Here is a 26,831-nt window from a genome sequence, read left to right on the forward strand (position 1 = left end):
GAAATAGTACAGTGTGACCTATAAATAGTATCAAAAAGTGCAATGGGCCATGAATAGTAGTAAAAATAAGTTGAATAGTAAAATAAGTTGGCAAAAATATGTGTTGCCAAACGCACACTTAGCGTGCGTTTAGATTGGGCGTTTTGCCCAATTCGCACATTCAACGTTTTTGTGTGGGTCCTATGGGTACTGTTCATGTATTACCAAACTTAGCAAAATACAGATTTTTAGGTAAATTTGGGTCCTATAGCACTATTTACACATTTAAAAATTATTTTACTACAGTGTTTTTAGTAATAAATTTTCAGTTTTTAGCAAATAAACGGTATCTAAACACACTTTTAATATAGACAATTAGACATTCATATATAGTGTACAATTTTTGCCAATTTATTTTACTATTCAGTTTATTTTTGCTACTATTCATGGGTCCTATTACACTTTTTGATACTATTAATGGGTCTCACTGTACTATTTCAGTTAACTTTTACTTTTATCTACAATACTTTCAGTAAAAAATTTTCAGTTTTAGTAAAATAAGCGGATTCCAAATGGACTAATAGTTAGTCAAAGAGTAGAAGGTAGAAAGATTTTGTTGCAGTTGCAGGTCCGGTCCAGAACGGATCGGACCAGTAATAGGATCCGGAAGTCCGGCCGCTTTTGTTAACAAATGAAACCACTCAATTAGTTCTATACTGTTAGCTTAAAAATAGAGGGTTTAACTTATTAAAAAAAAAAAAAAATTAGAGGGTTTAAAAAAACGAAGAACAAACCCACTCGTAAAACTAAAACCCAACGCCTCTTTCATCAAATTCTCTGTGTCTCTCTCTCACACTAAAATCAAAGGTGATAGATAGAGATGATGTTTCTGCGACAAGCCGCGGCTAACTTGGTTAGAAGAATCCGATTCAGTGCTTCTCCAACCGCAATGTCTTCAACTCCAATCCGCAATGTCTTCCCCATTCCTTCACTCTCCAGTAAGCATTACATTTATCTCTTCTTTTCCAAACCCTATATCTTACATTTCCTTTCATTTCTCGTTTGGAAATGTTTAGATTTATTATGTTTATGAAAGCCAATTGGGAAAATAATCAGGCCTTTTTTTTTTTTTACTCAATTCAAGCAATAGCATGTGGTACACATGCTCCTACTCATTGCCCGTCACGTCCTGTGAGGTCAACAAGTTCATACCCGAGGCCCCTTTTTTATTCAGCCAAAAAAAAAAAAAAAAAATCAATTACATCATGTTAGGTGGAGCAGTACCAAGCTTACTATTGCCAATTTTAAATATAAGGTTCTCAAAATTTGTTCTGATCATGCTGTTGATTTTTCCATAATATTTCAAATTTGGTACTAGATGTCAGGTGTGAAGTGAAGTGGGCTTCTACTTTGCAATCTGCGTTCACTCTTTTGATGCAAATGATATATGTATATATACTCCCTAGAAGTCCTTGCTCTAGTGACTAATGCATCCATATTCAAAGGCTTCTAATAACTTTAGGCCTAGAGCCTTGTAGCTCAGCTGACTCAAAATGGTCTTTCCAATGGAGTTGTCTTGAGTTCAAATCTTCCCTCCCCCAACAATTGAATTATCGAAAAGAAGAAGAAGAAGAAGAAGAAGAAGAAGAAGAAGAAGAAGCTAAGAGTCTTATAACTTAGTGGCATTTCTTGGTCTTAGTTATGAGGAGAACCAAGGTTCGAATCCACTGCGTACATGTTGTGCATGTCGATGACTGTTTTAGTGGTCCAGTATTTTTGGTTATTATGGTTCATACATACATACATAAACAGTACACAAACAAACAAGGAAAAATGTCTGTTGTTATTAACTATGTTCCTTTTACTTAAGTAGTGCCTTAATAATTTTTATCAATTTCCATAGTATGTGGAATCCTTTTTAAGCATTAGGTTTGTCTGATATCGTTATTGTTCTTACCCTGTAAGTGACATTAGTGCTCTTCACTCCTAGTCATTAATGTATTGGTCTCGTGAAATTTCGGTTCACTAATTGATTAATTAGATTTATTATCTAAGTGATGCTTTTCTGTTCTGAAATCAGAAATCAGATATTTAGATGTAGTGCTTTTCTCATCATCCCTTATTGCTGCAGGAAAAATGAAATTTTCTTATAAATTTGGTTCCGGAGACTATACTTGGAGCACGAACCAGATGAACCATCATCTATGGATTGTTATATGTGGGAATGCTGGTATACTTCTTTCTCATAGCGTCGGATAATTGTTAGATCATTTTTTCTTTGACAAGTATATAATTTTATTTGATATGAAGGGAAGATCACATATTAAAGATGTGAATCTAAAGAATACAATCACAGTCAAGAAGCTGATCTCGGATATATATCCAGTATACACCATTTTGTTTTCCTTTATATCATTGTTTAAAACAACAACAACAACAAAGCCTTAGTCCCAAAATTTTGGGGTCAGCTATGAATCCTCATCAAATTATTTAGGGTCAGCCATATGTATTCTTTGTCTCCATTCTACTCTATTTAAAGTCATATTTTTTTTTTACACCCTTAAATGGCATGTCATTTTTTATTACTTCTACTAATATGATTTTTTTTTTTTTTTTTTCGTTCCCTCAACTTGGATAAAATCACTATTTATATCATTGTTTATTGATTTAATATAATTACTTGTAAAAAAGAAGAAGCTGATTCACGTGTTTTCACATGGGGTTGGCATCCTCTGATGTTGGAGTGTTCCAGTTTCATTTGAGTTTTGTACTAACAAAAACTGCTTGCTAATTCAATTGACTATTGGAAAAAATGCTGATGTTATGTTTTTTTTTACTATGTTGATTTGTTTGCAGCAATAATTCTTGGGATAAATGCTAATCCTGTCTTTGCAAAAGATATCTCAACTGAATCAAGTTTTGAAAGTAGCGCTGAAGGGGATGGCATAGTTGGATTACGCAAGGTTGAGGATGGCTCTGTCATATCAAACATACATACATCTAAATGGAGAATTTTTACGGATAATGGGAGGGATTTCTTCTTGCGGGCAAGCATTTCTAGCATACATGACTTTGTTATTTTCATTACTTTGTTTGCTGTTGTACATGGTTTTCTTGAACTATTTCATACCTTCTGTTTTCTGTTAGGGAAAAATTGGGGAGGCTGAAAAGTTCTTCCTTTCTGCTATACAAGAAGCAAGAGAAGGTTTTGGCGAGAGGGATCCACATGTTGCATCTGCATGCAACAATCTGGTGGGTTCACTATTGAGATACTTCAGATAATCTAGTTGTGTTTCCTTGGTTATTGACATGGTTAAACTTCTCTAAATCCTTTTTTCTACACTATCTTGCTTTGAAGGGTTCAAACTGATGAATGGTGATCTATATGTAAACTGGATTATATGAGAATACTTCCACCTCCATTTGATAGGGCACTATTATCATTTGTTAGAACCATCTTGAAGAAATTAATGCTGGGAATTTTCTTTAGTCAAATAAGTATTAAGACAACAAATATTTTTTATTAATTATTATGTATGAAAAAAATGTGTCTATCTACTTTATATTCAGGGCTCTTATTTGACAAAAAGTCACAGTTCCTTACTGTTCTTGTTTCAGGCGGAGCTGTATAGAGTTACGAAGACATTTCATAAAGCAGAACCATTGTATTTGGAGGCCACAAACATACTGGAGGAATCATTTGGTCCTGAGGATATACGGTATAGCATATGTTCGTGATTAGTACTTATTAAAGAAAAATGATTTACCAGGAATACATATGGAGGAAAAAGATGTAGAATAGCTTGGTTTGGTAGTTAGTGAATCCTTTCTCTACAGAGAATTCTCACTTGACTTATAATTTGCGGATTGTTAAATTGAACTTTGAGTGCCGTAACTCTAAGGCAATGCCGTTTTTATTACTTTGCTTTCTTTAATTTTATTACAAAAATTTTAAAGTAAAACATTGTCTAGCCATAAATAGAAGCTACAAGAATGCAAAACCAAAATGCTCTCAAACTAAAAATTTTCATGTAACGAATGAAAGTTTTGATTTATATAACTATTTAGAATACAAGACTTGTTAATGATTTTCTGTGTGAACTAAACAATAGAAAATGTTTACCAGATCATTTTTTGGGTTGCAACCAAATATAGAAATTGTTTTTCAGGAAATGAATTATTTTCTAGAAAATGTGTTTAGCCGAAACAAATGGAGCGCTAGTTGTGAATTCTTTCCATCTACATTGCCTCAATGCTCATGACTGTAGTTTGATGATTTGTTTGCTCCAATCAGAAGCATTAGTTCCGATAGGGTAGATAATTGAGCAATTGTCTTCTTCAATATGTTGCATCACCAATGCTAATCTGAGCACTGTAACCTGTTGTCAATACAGTGTGGGAGCTGCTCTTCACAACCTTGGGCAGTTATATCTTGTGCAGCGAAAGTTGGAAGAAGCTCAAGTCTGCTATGAGGTAATGAAATAATTATGTTTGATCCCTATTACATCTTGAGTTTATTTATTTATTTTTATTTTTATTTATATTTTTTGTTTAGTAATCAGTGCATCAACTAAGAAGTCATAATTGCAAGTGGTTAGCTGTCTCATATTTCTGAATGTATCAGTAAATATGTGTTGGATAATTGGATTCCTTCATATTTATATGCAATGGATGCATGTTTGGAATTGGTTTTCAGACCTCATAAATGTCTTCATTGATGTGGAATGAGGCAAGAATCCCTTAATAGCATTTGCATCAGCGCTTGTATAATAGAAAAAGAACCACATTTTAGCCAACCAAGTTCAAAATTCACCCACATCAGGCCATGCAAAGTTGATTAAAAATACATAGTTGTTATAGTAACCGCGTAAATTTATACTGGCATTATTCATTTTGCATTTAGTTTTTTATTTTTTCTTTATGTATCCTGAGGGTGAAGCAAGAGTGGATGGTGGTTGTTGTGTGTGAAGAAAGAGAAACAATTAAAAAATCGAGAAAAATTGACATTTTAATGAAATATAGTGTAAAATAAATAATCTAAATGTGGGGTGTTTTGAAAAGTGAGTATGTAAAATAGAAAAGTAAGTTCTTATGCTAAAATATACATGAATTTTTGTATGAGCTGATGCGAACGTTCTAATATGGTTCACTTTTTTTGGGTTGATGATTAGACTTGTGGTATTGGGCAAGTTGTGCTGTAGAGAGTTTGTTTGGTTTAAATATATATATATATATATAGGTAATATGACTTTTATTGAAAAAAATTGAACATCATGTTCACAATGGTGAACACTTTGAACAAGAAACAAAAATAGTATAATCAAGAACTAAAGGAAATGGAAACTAATAATTCAGATAAAGAAGTACAATTCGTACACCCCCCAAATACGAGTCCAATGACATAGATTACCAAAGAGGAGAGATTTTAGATGATCTAATGTTCTCTCATTGTCTTCGAAAATGTGGGTATTGTGTTCCTGCTAAACTAACCACATTAAACATGCTGGGACTATATTCCAATAGTTGAAAGATGCTTTCCAAACCAGTTTCTCCAGATAAAGATAAAAGAGCTTACTGACTTTGGAATTACCCACTAGATCACAAACATTGCGAAAGCTTCACACTATAAGGCGTGAGAAAACTTACAGTGAAGAAGAAGGTGATCCACTGCGTCCCCATCGCAGCAGCATAAACAACATCTATTAATCAGAGACTGCCTCTCTTAACTAGATTATCAATGGTGAGTATCTTATCATTAGCTGCTGTCCATGAGAAGATAGACACCCGTTTAGGCACCTTTGCACACCAAATGCACTCCCAAGGAAAGTCATCAGTGTTAGGACCAGATAATAGCTTATAAATAAAGCACATCAAATACTCCAGATGTAGTCAATCTCCAGACCAGGTGATCATCCTCCTCACCCCTCGGTATAGAGGAATAAATAAGCTCAAAAAAGGAATAAATAGAAAACAGTGTCTGTCCCCCAATCTTGAGGATCATGACGGAAAAGTAAATTCCAGCTCCTACTACCTCCTTCTGAAGTAGATACCACCAAGTTAGAGACCCATGCTTCTTTAGATAGAGAGCAAGCAAACATAGCAGGAAAGAGTTCCTTTAAAGGAATAGGCCCACTCCATGGATCATGCCAAAAACTAACACGGCAACCCTCCCCCACATTATCAATGGTTTTAAATACTATTTCATTTTCTGTTTTACCTTATGCCTTATCTTATTCCATCTTATTTTAACTTTTTTCCAGCTGCTCTGATATGTTAAATAAATTTTTCTGGTCATAGTCATGATAATTTTTATGACAAATACAACAAGAAGGTAATGGGATGTACACAAGATACATGGACAGAGAATATGCCCTTTTCATAGGCATCCTTAATTGTGAAAACCAGAGGAATTTCATGGCACCTAACTATCTACAGTGCTCATTGACCTTACTGTAGTGCTTTGCTATCCTTGACCTTCTTCTTCTGTGCTCATTGATCTTTAGTGTAGTACATAAAAGGTGAAAATCTTACACTTTAGTCTTGGAAGGTAAACTTCACCCAGAAGCTAGAAGCCTTAATCAATGTAGCAAATTGCTATCTACCTATGTTATGTTATAGAGTAGCATTGTTTATTTTTTAATATCTTATCCCAAGCCCAGATAAAGAGAGAGGCTATGGTGGGTTGATAATGATTGCCAACTTAAAACATTTTCACATCTTATAAACGTGGATCCTAGGACATTTCTCTAGATAGGGACAAGCTGCATAAAAGGACCATATAGCTGACCTTAATTGAGTTTAGTAGATAAAAAAAAGACTAGAAAATTCTGTGTAAATAACTCTTTAAAATCAAAATGTGATGACCCTTCGTATGATTATATGGTGGCACACCAAAAACTGGGTCTACTTTTTGACAATTAAAAGAAAGTGCTTAGCATATGGAACATTTTGAAGTAGTAGAATATTAAAATACATCTTAAGCCAAAAGAATGGTAACCTTGCAAGATTTCTGTATGGTTGGCAATGTTAATGTGATGCATTACATCATCATGGCAATGCCAACTACCTCAGTGGACTGCTGATGATGCTTATAGGTGAAGGCCTGGTTAGTTAACAGAGAATCACATCGCATGATTTCTTGGCAAAATAGTTAGAAAGAGCTTTTGAGGAAAGTGATTGTTGAGGTAGTGAAAGATTTGAGTGGAGTTAAAAGTGCCTGGTCCAAATGGATATACCTCTGCATTCTTTCAAACTTGCTAGGATGTAGTCAAGGATGATATCATGAATCTTTCATGAATTCCATGAGCTCTGTATGTTGAAAACAGTGTTAATGCTTTATTCATTGTCCTTATTCCTACAAAAACTAGTCCTGTGGAGTTATAAGATTTTCAACCTATTAACCTTATTGATGAGGTCTATAAGATCATTACCTACGTTCTAGCAAATAGGTTGACAATGGTTTTAGAGAATATCATCTCAAAATAAGAAAATTCCTCTATTAAAGGTATACCGGTTCTTGACTCAGTTTTAATTGCAAGATAGAAAAATTAAATCAGGAGTCTTAGGTGTCTTGAATTACTGGACCTTCTAAATTTAAGATGTATTAAATGAGTATCACAGTATCTATTTTTTTACTTTTTGTTTTTTGTGATTCCTTTTACAGCCTTTAAGTATTTGTTCATCTTTAGTAGCTTTCTTACCTGTGAACATTGGTTGCTTTATAATCTCAAGCTGTTGATTATGAATACGAAATTTTACTTCTTTGGTGTCTTCCAGACTTTTATCTCATATCATCACTGGCTCAGATTTTTTGGGGGATTCACATTGAATTAATTCATTTTGGGCATTGATTTTTTTGTTCATTAACAAAGTTGACTGAACTGATTTTAATAATTTTGTGATCTGTAAATGCACATTTATGGGATACTTGTTTTTTTCATGCACACGTTTCTGACATGCAACCCACATAATTTCTGAACCATGTGTGTGTGTATATATATATATATTTATTCTCTATATTTTGACTGCTAATTTGGTATTATTTTTACTGACAACTTGTGCTGCTGTTTCTCTCTTGGTTGTCTGATGGTTCTCTTGACAGCGTGCTCTAAAGGTATGAACCAGAAATATGCTTTGCAACATGTTCCTTTTCGGTTTTACCCATTCATGTAGTTCTTGTGTTATATTCTCAATATCAAATTGTCATGCACTCCAACCTTGTAATCTTTCAGATTGAGGGGCGTGTTCTGGGATATGGCCATACAGACTATTCTGATACCATGTATCATCTTGGAATGGTAATTTTTTAAAGCTGTGTTATACTATTGTTTGTGTTGCATTCTTGTTCTATGCTTTTGTCTGGAAAGAGAAATTCTTGTGCTGCTCTGGTGTTCTCTGCTCCAGGAGTGGGATCCAAGCTGAAATAAATAATTTTATTGTTATTCTTTTCCTCATAAACTGTGCATTTAATATTCTTTTCTTGAGTTATGTTCATATGTGCTACTCTGATGTTCTCTGCTCCAGGAGAGGGATCCAAGTTGATAGATTTTAATTTTATTGTTATTCTGTTCCTTATCAAGTGTAAGTGATGCGCACTTTCATTAATGACAAAAAATAACGTGTAGCACCCTTATAAATGGGGCGTCCATAGGTGTAAACCCAATATTACAAAAAACAAAACAGTGAAATCTTAGCATCTGTAAAACATCAAGAAAACAAATTAAAGAGTATATTTTTAAGAGATGTTCTCAAAGTATGTTAGATATTTTGTTGGGGATGAGAGTTGCATTGGAGTTGATTTTTGGCACGATGTATTGTGTAGAGATGTGACACTTAAAGATATCTGCCCCTATTTGTTTCCTCTTGCGGTGAATAAAAATGCCACTATAACAGGTAAATGAATAAATTTATCTTGAATTGTGGATCTCAAACCAACAAAGATTCCTTGCAAAATTGGAGCCCACCTTTTCTTTGTGGATCTCAAACCAAAGAGGAATCAGCTTTCACAATCAACACTCCACTACCTAATACCGTTTCCCATTGAAGAAGTCACTTAACAAAAGTGGAGTTATCCCTTTATCCATGCAGGTGTTTTAATCTGAGCCACAACAGCTGAAAAGAGCAAACTATAAGATGGTAAAAGGTCCCAGTATGGATGCTCAAACTTTAGCCCTTTGTTATGGCAATGACCTGGGTACAGAATCTGGACCTGAGGAGGCATTGACATATCCCAAGAGCAAACAGAGACCAAATTGTAGAAGTAGCAATAAAAAAACTTCTGAGGATGACCAAGCCTTGGTATGCAGAGATGAAGAACCACCAAATGCACATGGGAAAGAAAATGGAAAAGTGGAAGCTTGGACAGATAAATTTTCCCTCCGAAAATGATATCAAAGCATACGGTAAGGTGGAACATGAACAAGGGTAGTGAGAGATGGCTGTGCTACAGTGGAGTGGCTGGATTTGTACGTTCTCAGGAGATTGTTTTGTCTGATTTTGATAGGAAATTGGCCAAGAAGAGATGATGCGAGCCCCTAATCTGGTTTTTATTTTTTTTATTTTTTTTATTTCTTATATAGCCATGTAATGTAATAGCCTTATTCTATTCAAATAAATTGAATTGACCTTCTCTTTGAGCCTCCTGCAAATCACTATGTTTTTGGACTTGCTTTGTTAGTTCTAGTTATATTTAATAGTGAATATGTATTGGATCCATTCATAAGAGAGTGACTAAATTTTACGCTGGCCATCAATCTACAACAACCCTCCTCTTTTACTGAATTAGCCACCCTCTACACTTGGGCCAGCCAGCCAACCACAAACCACCCCCCTCCCCCCCCCATAGTTGATTTTTGGCACGATGTATTGTGTAGAGATGTGACACTTAAAGATATCTGCCCCTATTTGTTTCCTCTTGCGGTGAATAAAAATGCCACTATAACAGGTAAATGAATAAATTTATCTTGAATTGTGGATCTCAAACCAACAAAGATTCCTTGCAAAATTGGAGCCCACCTTTTCTTTGTGGATCTCAAACCAAAGAGGAATCAGCTTTCACAATCAACACTCCACTACCTAATACCGTTTCCCATTGAAGAAGTCACTTAACAAAAGTGGAGTTATCCCTTTATCCATGCAGGCGTTTTAATCTGAGCCACAACAGCTGAAAAGAGCAAACGATAAGATGGTAAAAGGTCCCAGTATGGATGCTCAAACTTTAGCCCTTTGTTATGGCAATGACCTGGGTACAGAATCTGGACCTGAGGAGGCATTGACATATCCCAAGAGCAAACAGAGACCAAATTGTAGAAGTAGCAATAAAAAAATTCTGAGGATGACCAAGCCTCGGTATGCAGAGATGAAGAACCACCAAATGCACATGGGAAAGAAAATGGAAAAGTGGAAGCTTGGACAGATAAATTTTCTCTCCGAAAATGATATCAAAGCATACGGTAAGGTGGAACATGAACAAGGGTAGTGAGAGATGGCTGTGCTACAGTGGAGTGGCTGGATGGATTTGTACGTTCTCAGGAGATTGTTTTGTCTGATTTTGATAGGAAATTGGCCAAGAAGAGATGATGCGAGCCCCTAATCTGGTTTTTATTTTTTTATTTCTTATATAGCCATGTAATGTAATAGCCTTATTCTATTCAAATAAAATAAAAATAAATTGAATTGACCTTCTCTTTGAGCCTCCTGCAAATCACTATGTTTTTGGACTTGCTTTGTTAGTTCTAGTTATATTTAATAGTGAATATGTATTGGATCCGTTCATAAGAGAGTGACTAAATTTTACGCTGGCCATCAACCTACAACAACCCTCCTCTTTTACTGAATTAGCCACCCTCTACACTTGGGCCAGCCAGCCAACCACAACCACCAACCCCACCCCCACCCCAACCAGCCACCCCTCTACTCTCAAGCAAAAACAGCTAGTCACCCTCTTTGACCTCTTAGTGCTGGCAGCCAGCCACTTATTTTGACTTCTCAGATCTGCCATGTGTTTTCTTTAATTTCAGCTTTGACTTATGGTGTTGACAGCCAGCCTAGCTGTAACTATTAGCCAGTTTATTTCCTAGTAGTTAAGGATTATAAATAGGGGTGGCAATCCGTGTTCGCGTATTGGGTTTGTGTCGTGTTAACTCAACAGTATCTGACTATATAGGTCAACACTAACCGAACATGTTTATTAAATGGGTCAAGATTTCTCAACCCTAGCATGACCTATTTATTAAACAGGTTAGTTGTGTCAACTAGTTTATTAGATTTATCAAAATGAAAAAAAAAAATTTATGAAAAAACAAACAAATAAATTTTTTTAATATAAAATTAAGAACTAATGAGTAACTACACAAATAATCATTCAAAATTAAAGCATATCTTAGTATCACAAATAATCAATCACAATATGTCAAAAAAAGTAAACCACAACTACTAATAAGTTTATATACCTAGGGTTTAAAGGGTATATTAGTAAAATGTCATTTAATTAAATGGGTCAAACGAGTTCCATAGGTTGAACACTAACCTAACCCGTTTATTAAATAGTTCAGTCTTGTCAACCCAAATATGACATGAACCCAATAAGCTTCAACACATTACCTGCTAATTTCGTGTTGTGTCATGTTGGGTTCACGGGTCATGTCCAATTTTGCTACCCCTAATTATAAAGAGGCTTGTTATGTAAGAGAAGGATTAGTTTTTGATGAATTTATCCTAGTTTCAGATCTGGACAGAAACCCTGTTTCTCCAGTTTTCTCTGTAATTTCTGCTTTGATTCTTCATTCTAATGCAATTCTATTTCAGTTCTCAATTATTGGATCTTGATTTCCATCATTTAGTCAGGCTTGGGTTGGCACTATGCACAAACACAGGCGATCTTAAACAGTGTAAATGTAAGATATAAATTCAGATCAAAATAAGGCTCTTTTTACGAAAGGGATCAATCTGCCATATCATTTCACATCTCCTAAGTAAATATGGTTTGGACAATGCCCAAGTAAGTGTTAGAATGTATATGAGGTTGACATACTATTTTTGTTTGGGGGGGAAAGTGTCCTACACGACATAGGTCACATGAATGTTTCACTTGTGACGCAGTTTCGGTTTTATTATGTTAATCTAACCATGTTGCTTCTGTTTTCTTGTATATTCTCATTTGTTATTTATTTCTCTCATTAATGTGTATATCATAATGTACAGGTGCTATATCTGCAAGGAAAGGAGAAGGATTCTGAGGCTCTAATTCAGGATTCCATTAGGATACTAGAGGTACATCATTATTTACTTGAAAGTAGTAGTAACTGTGGCCATTTTTCTGTTTTGGCCCTCTTTACTGTGAAGTTTTGTTTGACCATGTAGGAAGGTGGGCAAGGGGAATCTTCTGTGTGTATCAAGAGATTACGATATCTTGCTCAGGTTGTTCCTCGCACCTTCATTCCCATTAGTTTTGGATAGACTGAAAGGTGTCATCTAGATGATCTTCTCCAGACATTATACTGACCCTATGCTAGAATGTGTAGTAAAATGAAATTTGCGAATATTTGGGTCTTTGTTTGTGCTCGACTTTTAAGCTGAAAGCGATCTAGAACACCATTTTGGAGAAAGTGGAGAGACATCTTGCAGGTTGGAAGACAGTTATATTTATCCAAGTGAGGTAGAATTACTTTAATAAAAAACACTTAATCTAATTGACCTTCCTATTTCTTTTTTTTATTCTCTATTCTAGTGAGTGTAGCTTGCTGGATTGAGAAGTCACTATGTGAAAAATTATGGAGAGGTAAGATGATGAGTTTAAATTTCATCTAGTTCAATGAAACAAAATCAGTGAACCAATTTAATGCAGTGGCTTGGGTATTATTTGATCTTGTTTAATCAAGCTCCATGGGGGAAATGACTATAGAGATATGCTATAGAGAGAGGTTTTCTGGAGAAGGATGGTGGATAAGAAGTATGGTAGTGTGTGGTGAGTAGAATATTGTCAATGGTCCAAATGGTGATATTTATGGAAATGTACAAGTAGAGGGTGAGGAAATTATTCTCAGTCCCACTAGTAAACTGGGTGTGGGTACTCATGTCAAGTTTTGGCATGATTTATGATTATGGAGATCAAATAATCAAGGAGAATTTTTTGGAGTTATACTATATAGTGAGAAATAAGGAGGCTTCAGTGGCAGATCTCATGCAACACTAATGGTATACTCATTGGGATACCAGTTTGGTTAGAGCCGTACAGGACTGGGAATTGGTGTCCCTAGCCTCCTTTTATGGATTTCTTTTATTGTACCAGGTCGGAAGGAATGGAGAGGATAAATTATGTTGAAGGTTGATGCAGCACAAAGTTTGCAATAGTATGAAAAAAGCAAAGGAAATTCATAACAAACCTTGGGCTTCACCACCTAAGGTTGCTTGGGATTTCAAACCAAAGTTTTATTGATTCATCATAAGTTGTTTTCAATAGTAAAAAGTAAAAACTTTGGGCCTTTTAAATAGGGTTCCAAAGTGCATGAAATACGGAAAGAAAATAAATTAAGAATGAGATTACTTCACATATGGAAGTAAAATTGATAGAGAGAAAGGCTTCCTAGTTAAAGACTATTATAGTCTCTTAGTAGGCTCTAATGACTATTACTTTCCTTGGAAAAGGATTTGGAAATAGAAGATTCCTTCTCGAGTAGCTTTCTTTGTTTGGACTGCTGCTTTGGGGAAATGCTTAACGATTGACAATTTACAAAAAAGGAAGGTTTGGATATTGGATTGGTGCTACATGTGCAAGTGTAATGGTAAATCGGTTGATCATCTTTTCCTTCATTGTCCGGTTGCAATGGATATGTGGACTATAGTGTTCAGTTTGTTTGGAGTGAGCTGGGTTATGCCGCAATCTGTAGTGGGGCTTTTAGCATGTTGGAAAGGCAGATTTGGTTGTCATCGAAATGGGTATATATGGTTGATTATTCCCCACTGCTTATTGTGGTGTCTTTTGAGAGAAAGAAATAGTAGATGCTTTGAAAATAAGGAGAGATCAAGATCAGATTTGAAGCTATTTTTCTTTAGAACTTTAATGGATTGGTTGGCTGCATTGTGGAACCAATCATTTTTATCTTTACTTGATTTTCTAGATTGTAATTTTTGTTCTTGATTGTTTGTCCCCTTGTACACTCCCTGTGTACTAGGGTGCTTCCCCTTTTTTGATATCAATAAACTTATTACTTATAAAAAAAATAAAATTAAATAGCAATAAATCTTGCTAATTGCATCAATCAGCATCAATTAAGATCAATAGGGGGGGAGGATGTGGGATTATTCAGGACATGAGTTCAAATACCATTTGGTTGGGTAAGATAGAGTATGCTCTCCAATTGCTAATGGAGGATTGGGTGTAAGGAAGTTAGGAACCTTCGATAAAGTTTTATTGGAGAAATAGTTATGGTGCTTTGGGACAGAAGATACAAATTTATGGTGGCAGGTAATAGCTATGAAGAATGGTGAGGCTTGGAGTGGATGGACATTGAAACCTGTTTGAGGGACTCATGGTTTTCAAAGGAAAGCTGGGTGCTCATTTAGGTGCATGGGCCCCAGGCTAGTTGGGATCCTTTGTAGTCTAATCTTAGTTATTTATGATTCAGTCTTGTTTTTAATTTTAATTTAACTTGTATGCTGCTGGTTTTATTTTATTTTAGTGCTCCCAATAATTAATTAGCTTAATTTTTTTTATAGTTTCTAGTTTTAAAGTCATAATCCTAGTAAAATTTGAAGTTACCTATAATAATAGAATGGAGGGTGAGGTCATGGGTTCAAGACTTATTGGGTGAGTGTGTAACTTATTGATAATAATAAATAAAAAAATTTGGAGTTTCCAGCAGTTTATATGGGGCATGCTTCAGTGTGTAGCCATTTGGAATGCATTAGGGTTGGTTGGGAGAGGTTTTCTGGTTTTGTTAAGTATGTTGTTGGACTAGTAGGAGCGTACATTTTTTGCATGATGCTTCATGTGGAAGTCTTAAATGAGCTTTTCCCTGATTTTTTTTTTTTTTTTTTTTGCTTGGTAGTTGAGGATGAAGATGTTTTTGTTTATCCTTTAAGGAGTACTCAGGATGATGAGGAAATGGCGTTTGAAATTTCGGTTCTTTCATGGTTTCTAGGATGGGAATTTTAATCTGTTTACTCTTTTTTTGATCTCTTGTATTCTAATTTTCTGTTGGGTGAATAGAATGAAAAAAATGTTTTGGAAGCTGAATGTCAGTGGGAAAATTGGTATCTGTTCTTATTATGAGCCATTGAGAGGGTCTGGTTGTGCGTAGTTCCCTTGGAAGAGTACTTGACACTTGACAGTTGACATAATGTCCTCACAAGTGTTGACTTTTTGTTAAAACAGCTGCCTTGGGAAAATTCTAGCTGTTGATGACCTCATTGAGGATAATTTCTGTTAGAATAGTGGTTAAGGATTAAATTCGCCATTACCTAACATCTTATACTTTTGGGACAAGTGGTAATTTATTATGACTTTAGAGCCTTATTTTATCTCACTCCGTTGTTGCCATTGGCAGTCTACCACTACCAATTTTGTGTTACCAATTTCCAGCAACCACACCCGTCATATTTTCCAAATTTTGGTGTCCATCCCATAAAAGCCCTATACACTTTCCCGTAGACAACACAGTATCAGAGTAGGTGGTCCTAGTTCGAATCTTGTCTCCACTCTACCTATCATTTAAAAAACTTAAAATGCCACCTGATGGGTCCCACTTATTTAAGAGTTTTAGAATAATGGTTAGATTAGTGTTGTTAAAAGTGCACTTAAAGCTCCAAAGCTTGAAACCCCAAGGTCTCAGTGCTTTGCTTGGTTGAAGCAATGCTCATTTAATGAAGCACGCCTTACGCACACTTTTCTGGTGCTTTTTGAAGATGCAAAAAGCACGCTTAAGTACTATTTTTTTTTTTTTTTGCTAAAAAAATATAAATCATTAAATTAACTCTTTGATCTTAAAGGAAATGACATGGACATTGATTTATTAAACAAACATTGTTCTTAAGGTGTGGTATCACTCAAACAATTTTTTGTTTACAATGCATGAACAAGGATAATTTACCATTCTTATGGTTTTCGATCTTTGCCTTTTGGATTTATTTTCATTGAACCATATACTTCTTTTGATTGTAGCTATTTTGGTTATGTATTTCTATAAAGTACAAGAGAATTATACAAAATTTTTGTTTAAACTTTCTATGAGTAGATTATTATTAAATTGTTGTCCATTAAATTTAATAATTGTTTTTAGTGTTACTATATAAAAATTTTAAGAAATTGAAATAACGTATATAAAATTTGAACTTACAAATTTTACGATCTATTTTTATCTAATTAGCAAAATACATCACTATTTTGACTTTATTAACTTTTTTTTTATTATATTCTATTTACCTTTTTATTGGAAATTATTATATAATAAATTTGAAAAATTGCGCTTTACTTCAATCAGTTGCACCCTTGCACTTTGCACCTAGGCTCCAAGAGGCTTGCGCGCTTAAGTGTGCTTAACGCTTTTACCAACATTGGGCTAGATGATTTAATTCATAATTTTCTAATAGTTTAAGTTTTTGGGAAAAAATAGTAATTTATCAGCGTTTATAATTGAGCTTAAATCTTTATTTTTGAAATCTTTTATATGAATGGTGCTTGCCTTTGGTGTTATTGTTATTTCTTTTTTCGTAGAATTTATTGGTCTTGTTATGAGTAATAGGGGTAAAACAGTAATATCATGTACTTTATATATAAATTATATTTTATGTGTTAAGGTTGACTTTTCAAACCCTAAACACTCTCACAGTAAACAACATGGTATTAGAGCCACCAACTCGCTGTTGCTGTTAACCCTCTGACCACCACCCACCGATATTGTTATTGCCGGCAACCATAACCTTACTCGCTAGCTCCGACGACCCTAATAGAGACCTCCGACGATCTCGATTTAGTGGCTGAAGGAGTTGTCTAGCGCTGGTGACCCTCTCTCCGGTCTCGCGACACCAGATTGACGTCGCCTGATTGTGAGAGAGGCAGGGTTTTACTCGCCCTCCTTTGGTGACCCATCCTAGCTTACGCGTCGGTCCTCACGCCGCCGCTCCCGCACCCTAGCGTCGTTGTTGGAGTTTTTCAATAGAGGGTTTCAACCATGGTCTGATTTTTCTTCTCGTCTTCAATACGTTCTCTGATTATCTGTTTAGGCAGCCTTAGGTTGATGTTTAGTGGTGGATTGGGCACTTTTTTTTTGTTGTTAGTATGGATTTGTTGCTGCCTTGTTTTTTTTTTGGAATAGTTTGGTGTTGATTCTTTGATAGATGAGTTGCTGTTGGCATGGTTGATTAGTTGAAGTACATTGGTTGTTGGTTGGAGTTTGTTTTAATTCAGTTCAACATATTTCTTTAGTGTTAGTTTGTTCTTCAGATTGCTATTATGGAGTCCAAAGACAGTGCTCAGCCTAATTATTTCTTATCTCCTGATTTGTTATCAATTACCTCAATTTGTCTAAATGGTAGTAATTATGCTCAGTGGGCACAGGCAGTTGAAGTCTTTCTTACTGGTAGAAAGAAGTTTGATTATGTGATTAAAGAACTTCCTGTACTTACAGACCCTAAATTTGCTGATTGGAGAGCCGAAGATGCACAATTTAGGAGTTGTTTGTGGAATAGCATGGAGTCTAAGATCAGTTGTAGTTTGGTTTTCTTACCAACTGCTAAACTTGTTTGGGAACAAGCCAAGGAACTTTACTCTGGTATTAACAATTTGAAGCAGATTTATGATCTTCATCAAAATTATTTCTCCTTGAGTTTGAGTGATATGTCTTTGGAAGACTATTATAATAAGTTTAAGGGTGTATGTGAAGAACTCAATATTTATCAGCCTATCTCCTCTGATGTTAAAATTATGAAGAAACAACGAGATTTTATGCATGTTGCTCACTTCTCTCTGGATTGCCAAAAAGTTTGAATTAAGTAAAATCACAAATTTTAGCTAGTCCAGATCTCCCTTCATTGAGTGAAGTTTTTGGTAGACTTCGACAGGCCACATTATCTGATTCGAGTACTAACCCTCCCTCTTCCTCCAATACTGATGCATTACCTTTTGGTGATAAATCTGCCTTTACCACTTACATGGGGAATACTAGAGGTGGTCATGGAGGTCGAGGTCGTGGGGGTTGAGGCTGTGGTCACCGTGGTAGTGATCAAGGGGGTTGTGGTAAAGGACGTGGTCTTCGCAAGTGCACTTATTGTTATGGTGAGAATCATACAGTAGACTTTTGTTGGGAGTTGTATGGTAAACCCTCAGCTCACCAAGCTAGTTTTCAAGTTCAAGAACTGCCTTCACAGTCACTTCCACCAACATCCAAAGTAGTCTCTATTCTTGAGGAAAAGTACAATCGCCTCTTGTCTCTGCATTCCAACTTTGTTGGGTCTGATTTTACTGCTACTTTGGCTTAAAAAGGTACTTCCGCTGCTTGTCTTGCCACTCAGGACCCTTGGGTTATTGTCTCAGGTGCTACTGATCATATGACAGGTACCTCAGGTTTCCTCTCTGACCTTGAGCAATCCAGTAGTCTTCCCAATGTTACATTGGCAAATGGCTCAGCCACTACAGTTTTTGGTTTGGTCACTGCCAGTCTCAGTCCTAATCTTTCTCTCTCTTCTGTCTTATATATTCTTGATTTTCCTTTTAACCTTTTGTCAATTAGTAAGCTTACTAAAATTTTGAATTGTGCTGCCATTTTTTTATCCATTCATTGTATCTTTCAGGATCTCAAGACGGGGCAGATTATTGGTGGAGGGCATGAAGTCGGTGGACTTTATTACTTGGATCGATGTGGTTCTTCCCATTTAGTGGCTTCTCATTTGTCTATCTCACCTCTTCAGCATCATTGTCGCCTTGTTCATCCATCTCTCAAGAATTTGAAGTCATTAGTTCTGTTGTGTCGTCAAATTGAGTCTTTACAATGTGAAGCATGTCAGTTGGGTAAACACCATAGGGTGCCTTTTGCCTCTAGGCGTGAGAGTCGTGTTAGTAGTCCTTTTCATTTAGTTCATTTTGATATTTGGGGTTCAATAAACACTCCCTTATTGTTGGGATTTAGATATTTTGTCATTTTTGTTGATGATTATTCTAGAGTCACCTATCTTTATCTTATGAAAGAACGGTCTAAATTGTACTCAATTTTCAAATCATTTTATATGGAAATAAAGACTCAGTTTAAGGCTTCACTGCGTATTTTTCGGTCTGATAATGCTCGTGAATATTTTCATACATCTTTGTCTCAATTTTTTGATGATCATGGTATAATTCACCAATCTTCCTGCCCCTATACTCCACAACAAAGTGGTGTTGCTAAACGCAAAATGCGTCATTTGTTAGACGTCACTTGTGCCTTAAAGTTTCATGTGTGTTCTCAAATCATATTGGAGTGATGCTGTTCTCACTGCCTGTCATCTAATTAATCGTATGCCTTCCATTGTTTTGGTGGTCAGATCCCTTATACTGTGCTCTCTCTTGATGCACCTTTGTTTCATCTACCTCTTAAAATTTTTGGTTGTGTGTGCTATGTTCATATCTTAGGTCTAGGGAGTGACAAACTTGATCCTAGATCCATTAAATGTGTTTTTCTAGGGTATTCTCGTACTCAGAAAGGATACTGATGTTACTCACCTACTCTTCGGCGTCGTTTTATTATTGCTGATGTCACATTTGATGAATCTCAGTCCTATCTCTCTCCTTCGGTTGCTAGTGACAGTTCTCCTCTTTGTCTTCCTCTCCTACCACCTGTGTCTCCTATTGAATCTCCTCAAAAATCACTCCAAGTATATTGTCGTCGGCAGAAACCTCCAACAGAGACTTCTACCCCGCCTAGTGATTTGACTCCTGATCCTGCCTCTCTTCCAATTGTTTTGCGCAAAGGTAAGCATTCTTGTACCTCTCACCCTATCTCTCAATTTGTGTCTTATGGTCATTTGTCTTCTATCTCTTCATGCCTTTACCACATCTTTGAATTCTACTGTTGTTCCTAAGTCTGTCCAGGAGGCTATGTCCATCTCTAGTTGGAAATCTGCTATGGAGGTAGAAATGTTTGCCTTGTTTGAAAATGCTACTTGGTCTTTAGTTACTCGTTCTCCAGGGAAAACTACTGTTGGTTGTCATTGGGTGTACACTGTGAAGTATTTGCCTGATGGTTCTATTGAGCGTTTGAAGGCTCGCTTGGTTGCCAAAGGGTATACCCAGACATACGGTGTTGACTATGCCAAGACATTCTCACCTGTTGCTAAAATTTCTTCTGTCCGGATTTTGATCTCCTTGGCTGCTAATTTGGGCTGGCCATTATTTTAGTTAGATGTTAAAAATGCCTTCTTGAATAGCGATTTAAAGGAAGACGTGTATATGGAGCAACCACCTGGGTTTGTTGCTCAGGGGGAGTTTGGAAAAGTGTGTAGGTTGCATAAGGCCATCTATGGTCTTAAACAGTCTCCCAGAGCTTGGTTTGGTAAATTCAGTGAAGTAGTGTTAAAGTTTTGATTGTGACGTTGCCACTCTGATTACTTTGTGTTTTCTCATACCTCTAATAGAGGAAAGATTTTGTTGATAGTATATGTTGATGATATTATAATAACTGGAGATGACAAGCAGGGTATTAATGATTTGAAAAGATACCTTCAAAACTCCTTTTGAACTAAGGATCTGGGTAAACTTCGTTATTTCTTGGGTATTAAAGTAGCACGATCTAAAGAAGGCATCAGTTTATCACAGAGGAAGTATGTGTTGGATATTTTGGAAGAAACGGGCTTGTTAGGATCTAAACCAGTGGAGACTCCTATGGATCCTAATGTCAAATTGTATGAAGATTAGGGGGAGTTGTTATCTAATCCTGAGAGATATTGTTGTTTGGTTGGTAAACTAAATTATTTCACAATTACTCGTTCAGATATATCATTTGCAGTTAGTGTTTTGAGCCAGTTTATGAAAGATCCTCGCCTTCCACATTGGGAGGCAGTTATTCGAATTGTGAGGTATCTTAAAGCATATCTAGGCCGTGGTCTTTTGTATAAAGCTAATGGTCACCTACGGGTAGAAGTTTGCACTGATGCTGATTGGGCTGGATCACCGTCAGATAGAAAATTCATTACTGGGTATTGCACTTTTCTGGGAGGAAATCTGATTACTTGGAGAAGTAAGAAATAAACTGTTGTTGCCAGGTCTAGTGCAGAGGCTGAGTATAGAGCCATGGCACACACATCATGTGAGCTTATGTGGATTAAGCATTTACTTGAGGAATTAAAATTCGTTGTGAAGCTGCCTATGACTATGCATTGTGATAATCAAGCAGCAATTTACATTGCCTCCAATCCTGTGTTCCACGAGCGAACCAAGCATATTGAAGTAGATTGTCATATTACTCGGGAGAAAGTAGAAGATAGTGTAATTGCTACTCCATATGTTTCTACAAGAGTCTAGATTGCTAATATGTTTGCTAAAGCCTTATATAAGACTCGTTTGGGTTTATTATGTAACAAGCTAGGATTGTATGATATATACTCTTCAGCTTGAGGGGGAGTGTTATGAGTAATAGGGGTAAAACAGTAATATCATGTACTTTATATATAAATAATATTTTATGTATTAGGGTTGACTTATTAAACCCTAAACACTCTCACAGCAAACAACAGGTCTATTAGATTTTAGATTGAACTTCTTTTTTAGATTGAACTTCTTAGGTTAACCTTTTGGATGCATACTGTATGCATGAGGATTCCCTTCTGGCTCTTTCTGATATGAAAACAAATTCTTATTTTTCCACTCACTCTGTTCATATTGCTAGTCATGTGTTTAAAATTTAACCTTTTTTATTTTTTATTTTTTTACTTATAAAAAAAAAAAATCTAACTTTTTAAGGGAAAATCATTTAATGCATTATCTTTCAAATAAAAAGGTCCAAGTTTTCCTTAATTTAAACTCTAGTCAATATATTGACTTTTTGGATAAAATAAAGGGTAAGCTAGGAAATGTATCAATGCTGTATATATTGACTTTCAAAGAGGACTACATTTTGGAACATACCAATCTGGAATAGAGGATAAACAATTTGGGACGAAGGGAGTATTATTTATTTTATTCTAACTTAATAATGTCTATTTTGTTAAACTAAATTTTCTATAATAGTAGCCAATGTGTCCCATGCGATGCATAGCTACATTTGTGAGAATGATTTAGTAGCATTTGTTGCCCATCATTTGTGAGAATGCTATCTCTCTGTATCACGGATAATCTTTTCTTGTATTTGATGACATGTCTTCTTTGGCATGAAAGCTTTGCGGCCTCCATTTTCAAATTGTTTTGTTTTGTTTTGGGTTTTTCATCCCCCCTTAAAAAAAAAAAAAAAAACTTTTCTCAAAGTATTTGTTTTGGGTTTTTCGTCCCCCCTTAAAAAAAAAAAAAAACTTTTCTCAAAGTATTAGAGGATTTTGTTCTTGTTTCAAAAAATCAATTTGGGACCTACCATCACTTCCTTGTAAACCATTTTTTTATTATATCTTCTACCACATGATGTTTGCAGTGCTAAATGAAATACATATTGAAGCCTAATGATGTTGATCTTGTGGATGAGCAACTCAATACTTTTACTCTCTTTTTTGTTTCAAAAGCACAATTGTTTAATTACTGACTGTCCCCAAAACATAACCATAATGATGAATTTAATCATTTAACAATTCTACCACTCCCCTTCACATATATTCAATCGTTTAACTATAATTGTTAGGAAATGGTGAATTTAATCATTTAACCATAATTTTACCACTTCTCATCATGTGTGGGCATAAACTTACTCTTAATAAGTGGGGCCCAATATATGAGATTTTAATATTTGAAATGGGAGGTAGAATGGAGACTAAGATCGAATTCAAGGTCTCATACTCTGATACTATATTAAATTACTGATTATCCCAAAAGTTTAGGTTGTTAGGAAATTATGAATTTAATCATTTAACTATAATTCTAACAACAATATTAGCAAAGATGGGTGATAATTGAGTCTGTTTGGCATCAGCTTTAGCTTTAAACTTTTAGCTTTTATGTATAGCTTTTTAAAATGTCATTTTTTCCCGCTTTTTCTCATTTTTTCAAGGTAAAAAGTATACTTTAGCACACTTTCAGCAGAAAGTTTTCAACAAAAAGTTAGATAAGTTGTTCCCAAATGGATACAATATCTACACAAACTATTTCAAAGGAACAAATACTTTGGAATTTAACATGCCTCTTAGAAAGGGAAGCCAAAGTATAGTACGAAAAATTATGGAAGATTAAATTCTCAACACAAAGGAAACCAAAATATAAAAAATATTTGCTATGATAGGGAATAGACCTGCGTTATAACTCCTATTTAATGGAGAAAGCCCTTAGTTTGCTATCTTGGATTTACACAATGCTATTAGTTTGTTTTCTTGATGTTAGATCATCAGCCTACACCTTTTCCTCTCTTAGCTTTTACACACTGGCTATTAGTTTTGCTTTCTTAGCATTTACATAATTGGCTTGGCATTTACACATTATTTTGGGATTTTTTCCTACAAAGGATATATATATCTAAGTGGTTCCCATAAATGTTATTAAAATTAAAATAAATTGTTAAATTTTTGTTTAGGTGGAAGGTTAAATGGATACATTCATTTTAAGCTTCACTTAGGTGGAAGGGTAAGGAGTGACACATGAAGGTAATTAGAAGAAGATGGGTGGAAGGCTAAACGAAAAATTTCTCTAAGAATGCGACATGTGGCAGTACCTTATGCTCTCACGTGTATTAACAATCGTGATTTTTCTTTTGATGCCTGCTTGAAACTAGTTAATGTTTGTGCCACTTGCATTTAGATTATTCTCTACATTGTTCAGTTTCTATTCTTGATCTTCTGTTTAAGTCTATTTGTGGTTTTTCTTGCTTTTGTATTTTATTATTTTGGTTTCTACCTAGATTTATCTGAAGTCTAATCGTCCCAGAGAAGCTGAGAATGTGCAGAGAAAGATACTGCATATAATGGAATTATCAAAGGTTTAATTTCTTTTCTTTTTCCTCATTTTGTATATACCATATTTTGATTCTGTGCTGCTAAAGTCTCTCAATTGATATTTCATTGTACTTAAATATTTTAGACAAAGGTTGCATGGTATTCTTTAGGTTTGAAATTTAGCTTGTTGCATTTAGCTTAGTATTTCTTTTCGCTTGAGATCTTTTTTAATTGTGTTGATAAATTTAAGATTCTATTAGAAAAAAAAGGGCAACCCTAGAATACGAGAAGTATACAAGAGATACATAGAAAAGAAGGAAAAAGCCAAGATCTAAAATTATAATTAGATAAAAAAAAAAAATCCAAAATGGAGGAAGAAGCAAAACCCCAAATCTGATAATCACACTATGAAACATAGGTTAAGACAATAAACAATAGTGGATAATTATTTTGGTTTTATGTCAGAGTGGTCTACTATGGAAGTAATTCTCTTATTCAGATGTTTGATGGAGAAATATAGAGAAGCCTATAAAGATTTTCATATGATTTTATTTTCCTAGACAAAGCTTTTGGTAGAGAACTTAGAGAGGTTATGTTTTGGATTTTAGAAAAGAGAGTTCTTTAACATATATAAAGGTGATTAAGGATATGTATGACAACTGTAACTATTGTGAGAACAAGTGCAAGCATAGTAAGCGAGTTTCCTGTCACAATAGGTTTGTACAATTATCAACTTTAAGTTTATCTCTTTACACTAGTTTTAGATGAACTTTTTAGACTGATTCAAGATGAATTCCCTTGGTATATGCCTTTTGCAAACGATATAGCTTTAGTAGATGAAACTAGGCATGGAGTCAGCATTAAGTTGGAAATATGGAGGGATGGTTTAGAATCTACTGGGTTTAGGTTAAGTAGGTCTAAAACAGAGTAGGTCTAAAACAGAGTACATGAAGTGTGAGCTTAGTAAAATGAGAAATAAAAATGGAGTTTTAGAACTTGATGGTCAAGAGATACCAAAAGAGTGAACCTAATGCATGTTATAAACATGAATTAAAAAATAAGCTCATTATTAAAGTGAATGAAAATGGGAAGAGGCAAGTGTCATGGGAGATTCGGGGTCCTAAGAGGTTGGTTACCAAGTGGTTTCCATGCATCAACTTTAAGGGGATTTGCCCCATTTTGGGGCTAGTCCCAAGTGTTCTATAATTAGGCTGGAGAAAATAGCGGGCCAAACTGTTTTAAAAAGCACATAATGTTGGGCTTGGACAGGCTATGTGCTTTTGAGTTTTTTAATAGGGAGAATGTTTAAAGAGATACGGAATTGGGCCCACTGTCATGGATGGTTTTTATGGAATTGGGCTAACACCTACAATTGAGCTTGGTGGTTTGGCTAGTAAAGTTGTTGAAGGGCTAGCATGTTTAAGGGCTAGCATGTTTCACTAACAAGGTTGCAGTTTAGGAGTCAATGTCTGCTCGTGTGGGTCTAGACTCTCCCTAAGGTCCAACATTTAGAATTTTAATTTTGGATGGGAGGTAGAATTGACACAAGATTTAAATTTAGGACCACTTTGATACCATGATAAATTACCACTTATCCCAAAAGTTTAAGCTAATAGGATGTGGTAATTTAATCATTTAACCACTATTTTAGAACTTCCCTTCAATTGTGCACCCATATTTCCCTTTTAAAAGCTAGGAATCACGGACACTTCATTTAGGGTGCCATACTTGGTCATACTGTGTTGTTCCGATCGTTTTATGTTAATATTTTTTTAGAAATTATTTGTGTCACTGTATCGTACCCATGTCTGTGTCTGTGCTTCCTAGTTTAAAAGTGGCATCTAACATGTGAATTTAACTTTTTAGATGAGAGGTAGAGTGGAGTCAATGTTCGAACTCACTTATTTAGAGCCACGATAAAGTATCACTTATTTTTAAAGTTTAAGGAAAGTGTGAATTTAATCACTTGACTATTATTCTAATAGTGATATTGGTGAAGAATTATGGTCTATCTTATTATGTTTATTTGGGGTACATTGGGTTATGCCTAATAGGATAGTTGATTTCTTGACCTGTTGGAATTGGTAGTTTGCTAAACATTGTAGTGGTGATGGTTGGAATGTGGTCCTATGCATAATGTGGACTGTTTGGAGAGGGTGTAATAACTAGATGCTTGAAGGAATTGAATGAGCTAAGTTATAGTTTAAGACAATCTTTTTTACATTAGGGTTGGCTCCTTGGAGAGTTTCCTTTTTTGTATGGACAGCAGCTTGGATGAAAGTTCTAACTTGTGAAAACCTTATCAAGATGGGTTTTATTCAATGGTGAGTTGGTATTGTATGTGCTGTTGTAGTGGGGAGACCGTGGACCAACTTTTGATACATTGTAGTGTAGCTCGAGTTATGGAGTTTTATATTCAAGATGTTTGGGATTCAATGGGTATTAGTGGGGAAAGTTCTTGATTTATTATGTGGGTGGTAGAGTAGGGGACCCAATATCTGGATTCTTGTTCCTTCATGGAGGAAAATAAATTGGCATACTTTTGAGGATGTGGACTGCACATCAACTCAATTGCAAGCATTCATCATTAGTTCTCTTTATGAGTGGTCTTTTGTATCTGGTGTCACAAATAGTAACTATGTTCCATCCTTTGTAGAGTCGATTCAATGTAGATATTTTTTCAATTGTAATTCTTTAGGCTACTTTGTTTATTTGTCCACGAAGTAGTCTCATTCAATAAAATCATTATCACCTATATAACAAAAATCTTTTTTACATTACTTTTATTATTGGATGGCTTCTTTAAGTGTTTATTCATTCTA

The 26,831-nt window shown here is 35.2% G+C and overlaps 1 protein-coding gene across 4 annotated transcripts in view; it reads left to right on the forward strand.

The window, feature by feature from the left end:
• Positions 1-688: 688 nt before the first annotated feature.
• LOC111997374 (uncharacterized) overlaps positions 689-26,831 on the forward strand; it is a 79,344-nt gene continuing 53,201 nt past the window's right edge. For 2 of the 4 annotated variants that reach the window (XM_065778626.1, XM_065778625.1), the window contains exons 1-11: positions 701-977; positions 2,111-2,209; positions 2,836-3,026; positions 3,127-3,231; positions 3,598-3,698; positions 4,374-4,452; positions 8,081-8,092; positions 8,211-8,276; positions 12,181-12,249; positions 12,340-12,396; positions 23,976-24,053. In XM_065778626.1, the coding sequence (XP_065634698.1) occupies positions 860-977; positions 2,111-2,209; positions 2,836-3,026; positions 3,127-3,231; positions 3,598-3,698; positions 4,374-4,452; positions 8,081-8,092; positions 8,211-8,276; positions 12,181-12,249; positions 12,340-12,396; positions 23,976-24,053 (975 nt within the window). In that variant the 5' untranslated portion in view covers positions 701-859. Of the gene's footprint in view, positions 978-2,110; positions 2,210-2,835; positions 3,027-3,126; positions 3,232-3,597; positions 3,699-4,373; positions 4,453-8,080; positions 8,093-8,210; positions 8,277-12,180; positions 12,250-12,339; positions 12,397-17,603; positions 18,746-18,765; positions 22,367-23,975; positions 24,054-26,831 lie in introns of those variants that run through there. The other 2 variants (XM_065778624.1, XM_065778627.1) reach the window with 2 other exon arrangements.

Source organism: Quercus suber, unplaced genomic scaffold, assembly GCF_002906115.3.
Source record: "Quercus suber isolate HL8 unplaced genomic scaffold, Cork oak 2.0 scaffold_187, whole genome shotgun sequence".
Lineage (NCBI taxonomy): Eukaryota > Viridiplantae > Streptophyta > Magnoliopsida > Fagales > Fagaceae > Quercus > Quercus suber.